This window comes from Emys orbicularis, chromosome 6 (assembly GCF_028017835.1).
Source record: "Emys orbicularis isolate rEmyOrb1 chromosome 6, rEmyOrb1.hap1, whole genome shotgun sequence".
Classification (NCBI taxonomy): Eukaryota; Metazoa; Chordata; order Testudines; family Emydidae; genus Emys; species Emys orbicularis.
Genome location: NC_088688.1, coordinates 15,804,036 through 15,816,331, shown reverse-complemented (window position 1 = coordinate 15,816,331; position 12,296 = coordinate 15,804,036). Strand labels below are relative to the sequence as shown.

At 39.0% G+C, this 12,296-nt stretch overlaps 1 protein-coding gene across 1 annotated transcript in view; it reads left to right on the top strand.

The window, feature by feature from the left end:
* The window catches only part of ACAA2 (acetyl-CoA acyltransferase 2), a 36,861-nt gene that overhangs the window by 19,316 nt on the left and 5,249 nt on the right, over window positions 1-12,296 (top strand). The window contains exons 4-8 of the mRNA XM_065406279.1: window positions 2,293-2,409; window positions 3,425-3,572; window positions 8,505-8,680; window positions 9,742-9,871; window positions 12,109-12,179. Of these exons, the coding sequence (XP_065262351.1) occupies window positions 2,293-2,409; window positions 3,425-3,572; window positions 8,505-8,680; window positions 9,742-9,871; window positions 12,109-12,179 (642 nt within the window). The remainder of the gene's footprint in view (window positions 1-2,292; window positions 2,410-3,424; window positions 3,573-8,504; window positions 8,681-9,741; window positions 9,872-12,108; window positions 12,180-12,296) is intronic.

Sequence of the window (12,296 nt, the reverse complement as noted above, 5' to 3'; positions counted from 1 at the left end):
CATTTTAAAGCAAGGGAGCCTAATGGAAATAGAAGTTAATGACTTTGCAAGTCACAATATGTTTAATGGAACAGCACTGGTGAATAGCACTCAGATCTCCTGACTTCTCTTCCTCTTTTTATAACCACTAGACAATCTGCCTCTTCTCCAAAAGTTTCTAATTAGACAGACAGTTGTTCAGTGCGTGCTCTGATAGGGATTCACATATGAAGTTCACCATATATGTAACGCTTTTTTTTTAACAACAGCAGTCCACCTCCTTTCCATTCCTATAACAAAAACAGCTGTTTTTGTAACAGTTTGCATGTTGTCACAGTCAAGAAGCGGACCTTTCACTGTACCCACTGTGGTTTTCTCTGCACTAGAAAAATACATTGAGGTGAGCTACCTTGATGTACACCTCTCAGTTCAAGAAGCTGGTACGGTCTACCTTGGCTTCCACTATTTTAGCAGTGAAATTATGTTTTACTGGTCACACAAGACAGTTTATCCTTCCTTTATCCAAGGATGAAACATTTCATATCATGATTTTATTTTGTTTGTGCAGAGTGATGTTTAAGGAAGAGAGGCACCTTATAAAATTAAACAGTGTTTTATGCAAGCTTGAGTAATCATACAGCTAAAAAATAAATGTCAGTTTGAAAAAATTCTGCCACAAAAACAAATTCCTCAAGATTAAGAAAATTTTAAAGTTGAGGTTATAATTCTTGAAACAGGTCATAACACACTCTTTTGGCTTTGTACTAGAAAGATACATTGAGGTTATCTATTCTGATTGAGGTCCATGATGTATCTTTCTAGTATAGACACACCCAAGAGTATTTATTAGTTTGAATGCAGAGAGTAAGGTTATAATTATAAGGTGACGTCCAAACTTTCTTACTTTCATGGAGTTTTTTACGAAGGTGTCCATTATTTACCACAAAAAAACCTCTACCACAATTACTTTTACAAGACTTGCACAAACATTGTTTTACAAGGTGCTTCCCTTCCCTGCCAGAAAGGTGCTGCACAATTTAAAATACAATCCCGGTAATACACTTTTTTGATGTTTGGCTAATAATAGTCTATACTGAATTAATATAAAAATAGTTTCAACTCTGCTCACTATGTAATACAGTAGAACCTCAGAGTTACGAACACCTTGGGAACGGAAGTTGTTTGTAACTTGAACAAAACGTTATGATGGTTCTTCCAAAAGTTTACAACTGAACATTGACTTAATACAGCTTTGAAATTTTATTATGCAGAAGAAAAATGCTGCTTTTAACCATCTTGATTTAAATGAAACAAGCACAGAAAGTCCTTGCCTTGTTATATCTTTTTTTATTATTTTTTTTTACTAGTTTACATTTAACACAGTACTTTACTGTATTTTCTTTTCTTGTCTCTGCTGCTGTCTGATTGCAAACTTCCAGGTCCAAATGAGGTGTGGTTGACTGGTCAGTTCGTAACTCTGGTGTTCGTAACTCTGAGATTCCACTGTAGATTTAAAAATATTCCTCTTCAATTAAAAATCAGTGTAGCAAAATGTTTGAGGAGCCAGTGTGTGTCCTGATGGTCAGAGCAAGGGACTAGGAATCAGGACACCTTGGTTCTGTTTCTGGCTGTGCCATTCACTTGCTGTGTGATTTTTAGGCATGTCACTTGGGCATGTTTTCAACAGCTGCCAGTGTTTTTGGGACCCCACAAAAGAATCATAAGGCCTGACTTTATTTGTTTTATTTTTGTAGAAGTACTGCGTGCCCACAACTCTGAAGTCAGTGGCACCTTCCGATGCTCAGCATCTCTGAAAAATTAAGTCCAGTATGTTTCAGGCTAAGCACCCAAACTGAGAGGCCACTTCTGAAAACTTTGGCTTTGATCTCTCTCTCACACTTGCTCTTTCTCCACCACACCCTCCTTTCTATAAAATTGGTGTAATAGTACCTCACTGACCGGAGAATTGTGCTGTTTCATTAGTCTTAAGAATTGTATTAAGTGGGCAGCGTACTGTAGAGGATCGTAATGGAACTGACATGAGACTAAACAAGAGGGACAGACCCTGCTGAAAGGCTTTGAAGGACTTTGAAACCTAGCAGGTCTCCATGCAGAAGGTGGGTGACACCTGGTAAGGCGTCACCTTTTTGAAGATTCTTGTCAGAAAATTAGTACAGCATAAGCATGAATTATTTCTTAAGTTATGCACCTAGTTTTCTAATTGGCAAGGTATGTTACTGAAGCAATTGCTGTTGTCTGTGAAAATAAAATACCATAAAACCTACACATGATGCATCTGTATTATTTTAATAGGAAATTTGCCTTAACGAGTCAGAAGTGGTTCTTTGTGGTGGATCAGAAAGCATGAGCCAGGCTCCATACATCGTCCGAAACATTCGATTTGGAACCAAATTCGGAACAGATCTCAAGGTCTGATAATGTGATGATTTTTTTTTTTTTTTTTTTTTTTTTTTTTAATTAAGTCTCATTCACAGAGCAGTAGAAAATACTGGACCCATAATTTTGTAACCAAAACTAATGTGGATTAGGTTCAGACTCAGATGTTGAGGCGTTTTATCTAATGTACAACAGTTTTCTCAAAACAGTCAGTCTGATCCAGCTAAGCTTTTGTTAAGACTGCCAGCTTTCTAACTATTCCAGAACTATTTTTTAATACCTATACTGAATTAAACATCATCCATTAACTCCTAAACTTTCAGAATTAAGTTTAGTTGATCTATTGCTTCAAAATAGTGAACACAATTGAAAACCTTTTCTGATAGTCTTCCATTGCATTCCCGCGATTCCCTCCTTGGATCCAGAAAGGACAGATGAGTTCTCACACACTTCTCTGATAAAGAATTCATAGAGTGCAGATTAGTGCAGCCCTAAGAACTATGAGATGTGTTCCCAGAAGTCTTAATGGCACACATGAGTGAGAATCACACTTAAGTGAATACAGCAACTGAAGTATTGTTTTGTAGTGTGGCTACTCTCACTCCAGAGATGAAACTGGTGTGTAGATAACTCAAGATAACTCTGCAGTGAAGACATATCAGCCGAGCCCCGGCTGAGTATTTGAAGGGTTGGCAGTTTACTTGAGAATATTTGATTGGAAATTGTTGAAAGACACACACAGCTATTATTCCCAAATCCCTTTTGATGGTAGAACTGCACATGAAGCTTTTTGCTCTGTGGCATTGTTGATCTCACCAGTTTTCTTTGTGTACATTGTCACTTCAGTTCTGCTATAGTTCTTGTAGCCAATTACACAGTACTTTTCACATGCACCTGTTTTGGATAAAGTTTTAAAACATACTTAGTGACCAAGATATTTTTTTTTTTAAAGGATAACTTCTAAAGCACTGGTGAATATCTTGTTGAAGTACTAATACTGTAATATTGATTCTGCATCAGACTTTCCCTTTAATAATGTTTCTGTCAGATGGAAGACTCTTTGTGGGCAAGCCTAACGGACCAGCACATTAATACCCCAATGGCAATTACAGCTGAAAATCTGGCTGCAAAATATAACATCTCGAGAGAGGACTGTGACCGATATGCAATGAAAACACAGCAGAGATGGAAAGCTGGTCAGTAAACTTTGAGAATTAAAAGTTTAATGGACATCATCAACTTCAAATCCAGTCAAACTGTAAAGCACCAATTTAAAGTAGTTTCAGGTTGTACACCTGCCCCCAAGTTCCTCTGGCAATTTTTGTGTGTTTAATTTAACATTTTTTTCCTTTTTTTTTTTTTTTTTTTTTAAAAAGTGCCTTATTCCTCTGTTGCTGAGGGCTAGTCTACACTAGAATTACTACAGCGGCGCAGCTGTACCGATGTAGCTACATCGCTATAGCGCTGCTAGTGCAGATGCTCTCCCGTCGGCATAATTACTCTACTACCATGAATGGCGGTAGCTTTGTCGGCAGGACAGCTTCTCTCGTTGACATAGCGCTGTCCACGCCTGCACTTAGGTCGGTGTAACTTGCGTCGCTGGGGGAGTGACTTTTCCATACGCCTGAGCAATTTAAGTTACACCGAAGTAAGAGCTAGTGTGTACCAGCCCTGAGTGGAAAAACCTGCACAAACGAGAGTAACTATGATTCTGAAACACCAATGGAAGTTGCTAGAGTCAAGTTCTCAAGCCTATTCTAGCAGATCCCATTGCATGATTGGGACTGCACTGATGGTGTACACAAAATGCTATCAAATGTCCACAGAAGAAAAACTTTTTTAATCCTGTAATCTCTTTCAATTAGTTGTTTTAGTAGCTACTTGTAACACCAATAGGTCAAAGATTTCCAGGTAGACATTATATTGTTTTCATTTATCTTAAGTTGACTCTGTCCTGTTAACATTCGTTTTTCAGCAGATTTTGCATCGTTACAAATGATCCTCCGTCTGCTGCTATAAACCCATTACCTGTTTTTAATTAGTGCTTTCATGGAGCATAGAGGTTAAAGCACAGGACTGGCAGTCAGGAAATAATTCTGATCTCTAGTCCTGGCTGTGCCACTGACCTGCTCTGTGACCTTGGCCAAGGCACTTAACATCCCCTTTGCCTCGGTTTCTCAATCTGTAAAATCAGAATTGCCCACTTTGCAGGGGGTGTTGTGAGGCATAACTCAGTGATTTATAAAGTGCTGTTAGATCCTTGGTTAGAAAGTGCTTTTAGAAATACAAAGCATCGTTATCTTTCCCTAAAGTACTATTATCTCTCCCATGTTACCAAATAGCTCCCTTAGTGTTGCCTGATGAAAAGATAGCCTATTTGCTGGTGGTGGTACAGATATATTGCTGGTAACTGTACCAATGCTTTGCTGTAAGGAAGGAAGCCAATATTCTTCCCAGTGATTGAACCCACAAAGCCCAAGAGCTCAGTTACGTTCTGCACGTGCTCCTGTTCCACTGGGCCAGCATATTTTTTTTTAAAAAGGAAAACAAGACAATAAAGCAACTACTTTCTGGAAATGATTCCGTAGTTTAAAAAATTAATTGCCATTATTCATCCAAACAAAACTTATTTTACTTTGAATATAAATGAGAGAAAGAGAGCGGTTTGAAAACACTCGGTGCAAAGAGGTTTGTCTTTGGGAAAATTATTAAAGCCCACACATGTACTGCAAATAGTGAGTTTGTCTCCCAGAGGCCATAAGAATGCCAGGGGAAGAAGTTATGACTGTACAAGGAATGTGTCTATTCTAAAATAGTAATTAGGGCTGTCAATTAATCTCCGTAAACTCACCCAATTGACTAAAAAAAAAATTAATGGTGATTAAAAAAAATTAATCACGATTAATCGCACTGTTAAACAATAGACTACCAATTGAAATGTATTAAATATTTTTGGATGTTTTTCTACGTTTTCAAATATATTGTTTTCAATTACAAGATGGGATACAAAGTGTACAGTGCTCACTTTTTATATTATTTTTTATTACAAATATTTGCACTGTAAAAATTATAAACAAAAGAAATAATATTTTTCCATTCACCTCATACAAGTACTGTAGTGCAGTCTCTTTATCATGAAAGTGCAACTTACAAATGTAGATTTTTGTTTGTTTTTTGAGTGCAGTTATGTAACAGTGTAAAACTTTAGAGCCTACAGGTCCACTCAGTCCTTGTTCAGCCAATCACTCAGACAGACAAGTTTGTTTACATTTACAGGAGCTAATGCTGCCCGCTTTTTATTTACAACGTCACCGGAAAGTGAGAACCGGTGTTTGCATGGCGCTGTTATAGCCCATATTGCAAGGTATTTACATGCTAGATATGCTAAACATTCATATGCCCCTTCATGCTTCAGCCACCATTCCAGAGGACATGCTTCCATACTGATGACGCTCATTTAAAAAAATGTGTTAGTTAAATTTGTGACTGAACTACTTGGGAGAGAATTGTACATCTCCTGCTCTGTTTTACCTGCATTCTGCTATATATTTCATGTTATAGCAGTCTCAGATGATGACCCAGCACATGTTCTTTTTAAGAACACTTTCACTGCAGATTTGACAAAACGCAAAGTACTAATGTGAGATTTCTAAACGTAGCTAAAGCACTCAACCCAAGGTTTAAGAATCTGAAGTGCCTTCCAAAATCTGAGAGGGACGAGGTAGGGAGCATGCTTTCAGAAGTCTTAAAAGAGCAACACTCTGATGCGGAAACTACAGAACCTGTACCACCAAAAAAGAAAATCAACCTTCTGCTGGTGGCATCTGACTCAGATGATGAAAACGAACATACGTCGGTCTGCACTGCTTTGGATCGTTATTGAGCAGAAACCGTCATCAGCATGGATGCATGTCCTCTGGAATGCTGGTTCAAGCATGAAGGGACATATGAATCTTATTTACATGCCAGATGCGCTAACCTTGCGACGCCGGCTACAGCAGTGCCATGCTAATGCCTGTTCTCGCTTTCAGGTGACATTGTAAACAAGAAGCAGACAGCATTATCTCCTGCAAATGTAAACAAACTTGTTTGAGAGATTGGCTGAACAAGAAGTAGGACTGAGTGGACTTTGTTTTATTTTTGAATGCAGTTATTCTTTGTACATAATTCTACATTTGTAAGTTCAACTTTCATGATAGAGATTGCACTACAGTACTTGTGTTAGGTAAATTGAAAAATACTATTTCTTTTGTTTTTTACAGTGCAAATATTTGTAATAAAAATAAAGTGAGCACTATATACACTTTGTATTCTGTGTAATTAAAATCAATATATTTGAAAATGTAGAAAATATCCCAAAATATTTAATTAAATGGTATTGTGTTATAGTTTAACAGTGCGATTAATCACATGATTAATCATGATTAATTTTTTTTATCGTGCAATTAATCACAGTTAATTGTTTTAATCGCTTGACAGCCCTAATGATGATGATAATAATAATTTTAGGACCTGATCTGTAAGGACTCATGCACGTAAGTAACTGTACTCATTTGAGAAGTGCCACTTAAGACAGTAAAGTTTATCAGATGAATAACTTTTTGCAGGATCAATAGAGTACAGAAATTTAAAAACAAAAAATCCAAAAAATGTGTAACTCAAGTATCATGTATCTGAAATATGAAAAGGATCCTCTGGATTTGTCAGGATATTGAGGGCAAATCTGTCTCAGGCAGTTCTATATCCCGTCTACTGGGTATATTGGTATTTCTAAATTTGTTTATAAAAGAATTTGTATACCTAGCAGACTGAAATGGCTCATTTTGAAGCCTTTCAGTATAGGACATAAGTACGTGACCAGGTCATGTACTTTTCTTGGGAAAAATTTCTACCAATTCTCAAGGATAACTTACTTTGCCTGATCAGTCAAGTTTTGTTTTTTTCTAGCTATAATACCATAATCCACACCAATCTTCTTTGCATAGTAGTCAAACTAGTCCTCTATAAGGTGATTTTATTTTTAATTTACTGAATGAGGTGTTAGGGACTGTATAGACATCCGCATCCCTTACCCCCAGAGCCCAGCCATGGGGCACCCCCCAGCCCAGACACCCACATCCCCTAAAGCCCAGGAATCCAGAGAGAGAGAGAAAGAGAAACAGCCTGATGCTGGGTCCCAGGCTTGTATGGAGTTTCCTGAATGCTGCCTCCTTTCTTCAGGACGAACCGCAGCTGCCCAGAACCCTCCAGTCCTTTTTCTCCCTCCTTCTTCTCTCTTTTCTCTCCCCCTCTTCTCCCCCCTCCCCCCCGGGGGGCAGCAAGTGTCCTGTATTTGCAAGCTGGAGAGCTTGGGCTCTGTTGGGTCCAGCGGCCCCTAGTGGCGGCACCAATTCTGCAGGGAAAAATGAAATTCTGCGCAGAACATTAATTCTGCATTGTGCAGTGGCACAGAATTCCCCCAGGAGTAACAGGGACAGTAGCTTTAGGATTAAATCAGATAAGACTATTTCAGACCTTCCTCAAATGTAAATGTCTTGGAGTTGAATCTGAAGGGTTGTCTTTTTATTGTCTGGGGTATTGTTTAACGTACATTCTGCACCACGCTGATACTGCTGACGTTAAGGGGCTAGGTCCTCAGATGGTGTAAACTGGCGTTAGTTTTAAAGAAGCTACACTGGTATACACCAGCTGAAGATCTGGCCCAACGTGTTTCTCCCTTCTTGTCTCAGTGAACTGTGCAACTTTTGAACTCTCTGACAAGCCATACAGATGTAGAACCAACAGCAGGACAGAATGTACATTGGAGATGTAAATGCTAGTGCATATCCACTCAGTACTGTTCAAATTTAACTGTAAACTTCAGAATCACTATTTAAGCCTGAAACACTCAAATTTAAAACTGGGTGACTCTTCACTGTAAAAAATTAAAACTGTTTGTTTGCATTCTTTTGCCCAATTTTAAAAAAAATCAATTTAAATAGAATAAATAAAGTCTGAAAAAAAGTCTCTAAATACCTACATAGACAAGTGTAAAGTTGATTACAAATGAAAATACATGTTTGCCGGCACTGATCAGTCACCTGCTGCTGTTTAATTATAATTCTTGTCATTTCTTTCTGCTATTCCAGCTCAGGATGCTGGTTACTTCAATGCTGAGATGGCGCCAATTGAAGTAAAAACAAAGAAAGGGAAACAGGCTATGGAACAGGATGAGCATCCTAGACCCCAAACCACCATAGAACAGCTGGGAAAGCTCCCTCCCATCTTCAAGAAAGATGGGACCGTCACTGCTGGGAATGCTTCGGTGAGCTCGTGGACTATAAGGAGTTAGAATTTTGATCTGAGAAGGGTTATATGTCGGTAGATGCCAAGGATTCTCATAGTCTTTCTTCACCGTACTTCTCGCTTGCAGAGATGTTACTGGGCTGCCAAGGGTGGCTTCTGCAAAAAATAATTCTGATTCTGCAACTCAAATTGCAGTACAAAGCTTGGGCCTGGGTGGCTTTGTCAACACCCCTACAATGAATGAGTCTTCAGTTGCCTTCTCTCTTCTAGAAACGCAATGCAGTAGAGTAGCCACTGCTGCCAGCATTATGCTGGTACCATCACACTTAACAAGACAGCCACACTTTCTCATCTGCCTTGAATCAGTATTGCTGCAGATTTGACTTTGCACTGATTGTGTGGAACCCTGCTGGGACTAGCTGCTGTTCTTTCCTTTATGGACAATGAGCATTTTAAATTATTTAGGAGTCATGGGCTAGATCTCTGGCTTCAGCTGAGCTGTGCTTTGTGGAGGACCCTGATCATTGGGTCATCTGTAGGCCAAACCAAGTGCTGATGTAACTTAGAGCAGCCTATGGGCTTAGCAGCGTGACATTAGGTACCCTATCTTTTGGCATAAATCTTCTAGACTAGTAGATTTGTTAAGGCTGGAAGGACAACTGCAATCAGGTAGTCTGACCTCCTGCATAACACACAGCACAGATGGGAAAACATGGTACAAGTGTTTGTAAAGTGTCATGCACCCTTAACAGCCCTGAAAAATTATTAAATGTTAATGATGACCCCAGTCCACATATTGACTTTTAAAGTATCTGAAATAGATTTACAGGGCAGAGAATCTATTTTACTTTCTTTAAAACACTGAAATATATAAAATCTCAATGTCTAGTATTAATTTTCAAATGCCACAAAATAAGAAAAGAATTTGATTATTTAGAACAAACTGACCTTTAAGAATAGAATTGTGTATTTAATGTGTGTAATAAACAATTGCCATCAAGTTCCTCTTACATGAATATCTCTGGCATAAAATGATTGTGCAATTAGTGCATTGAGAATGTTTTCCTTTTGTATTACAAGGGAGTATGTGATGGAGCTGGGGCACTTGTCATAGCCAGTGAAGCGGCACTTAAAAAGCACAGCCTCACTCCACTGGCTAGAATAGTAGCCTATCATGCATCTGGATGTGACCCCAACATCATGGGCATTGGTAAGTTGCAGTGAAGCAAAACTTTTGGTAGCATGAAAAAATATGAAAGTATTCTTGTGTTGGGAGTTCTGTGGGGGCTTTGTACTGAGCCTGATGGCAATGGAGGAACAGTTTATGTGAGTTGTTTATTATAGGGTAGACTGCTGTCAAGTCTCTCCTATATCTGACTGCAGAGTGGCACTGATCTCTGGCTTAAAGAATGACATCTGCAGTGCTGGGCCTTGACCATTAGGGGTAGGAGGAGCTCTGTCAGAAAAGGGATTCGCTCGTTGGAGCCCCATCTCAGAAAACGACACAACATAAAGTATTTCAATATGGGAGGTGAATACCCCCGCACATTCTGTTGTTCCCTACAGTACTCTCTGCCCTGCTTTTCCCAGGCTAGTGTTCAGTGACTCAAGTAAATAGAGCTTCTCCCAATTCTCCTGGGAGCCTGTTTGGCAGCTAGCTAGGATATTGCTCGAGATATTTAACGTAATTTCCCATGCTTGGTTTCATCCCATTTTTCCCATTAGAGGACTAACAAATATTTCCTTCCTTGGCACTCACTGTGTATATTATCAGGTGTGTGGTGATATGTCCAACACTCCTACACACATATGCACGAGCAAAATCCTCGCATAGGCCCTGGTCCAAAGTCCAAATCTTTCCATTGACTTCAGTGGGCTTTGAATCAGGCCCTTTATTCGGTTTATTGTCCAGGCCTGGCTTTGGTTTTTACTTTATTTAATATTTTGTGGAAATGTATCAGTGGGTTTTATTACAAAAATTAAACAAATGAAAATAGGTACAAAAATTAACTTTGTTTTTTTGGTAAATAATTGGGTTAATACTGGGGGACGGGTAGACCTAAAAAAGCAACAAATAGAGACTGTGAGTATTGAAAATAAGAGAAGTTTTATGCTGTCATTTATTTCATGAACTGTACATCAACAAGGTGTACACATATACACACACATTCGTGTGTGTATGTTTTCCACTACATTGTCTTACTTAACAGCCTTGCATTTACACTAAGAAGTGTTTATGTTAATAAATGAGTCTACCTAATGTAGTGTGTTAGACTTTCTTAACATAACCAGTATTTTCATGCAGTTGGATGGTCCAAAATTCAGGTGAAAGTTGGTAAATACTGCATAATAGCTTTTGTAAAATCAGGGAATATTTTTGTTAAAAACTGGTAAAAGCCAAAAAGAAAGGGCCTTAGTTATTCTTTACTTACCTCTCTCTCCAGTCCCTTACTCATTTTTGTTGCTTTTAATAATATTCTTTTATCTTTGAGTTGCCAACATCTTTCTAGTATTGAAATCCTCAAACTATTCTAAGGGAGGTCATCCCAGTGTTGTATACAAAATAATTTGTCTCCTCTCCTCTTCACATTGCAAACTCCTATCTAATTTGCTTTTCACTAGTAGTCCAAATTCTCCCTTAACATTTATGTTTTTCAAGTATCTCTCTGGATTGTGTCCCTCTGTGTTTTGGATTAATTTCCCCCAGTGTATTCAGTTAGATTAGGTTGTAGCTGAGTTTCATTAGAAGGGTGATTTTTTTTTTTTTTTTTTTAAACCATCGCCCCCTGTAATATCCACCAGAAAGTCGCTCTCCCTGACCTCAAACTTTATAGCTTAGACCTGCATCTCCTGAGCAACAATTTTTCTACCACAAATGCAGTGAGGGGACCCCCAGTTTGTGACACACACAACTAGACACATGTTCACCACAGTTCAAAAAGTCTGTCTTTATTAATGTACTTTGTACATCTGGAGAGAAGAACTGGTTTGGGGGAGAAGATCAGGGGCATTTGCAGCTGCCTCGTGGAGCTCCTGAAGACTGCAGGTAGTGTTAGGCCTCATTTGGATTGGCAAGAAGCTGGCAGGCCCCATTTTGGCTAGAGAGCTGTATGGTGTGTTGAGTAAGAGCCTGAAGGAGTGGGTGGATGTAGAGGAAGGCAGTAATGAGGCTTCTTAAGCTTGTGGGATAGTGGGTTGAAGAAGTTCCCAACTAGCCACTCCTAAGGGTTCTTGTGCTTTGGAGCCCTCAAATTGCTTAATAAGACGCTTGGTTAGGGTGTCACAAACCACCAAATGCTTACTAGGGGCCCACAGTAGGTTGGGAAACCCGATGAGCACCCTCAGGCTCACAGGGTGGGGCTTGATGAGCCTATCCCATGTACAATATAGTTTAAATGCTTATTGTAAAATTCTTCAGCTACTCATGTCTGTATAATTTTGAAATAGGCCCTGTGCCTGCCATTACTGAGGCCCTGAAGAAATCAGGACTCTCCCTGAAAGACATGGATCTGGTAGAGGTAAGGAGAGCAGTGTGGACAGAAAGGTTATATCTAATTAGGAGCAGTAGGTTAATTAGGGTTACCATATTTCCACATTCAAAAAAGAGGACACGGGGGGGAGCCCCGCCCCCATCC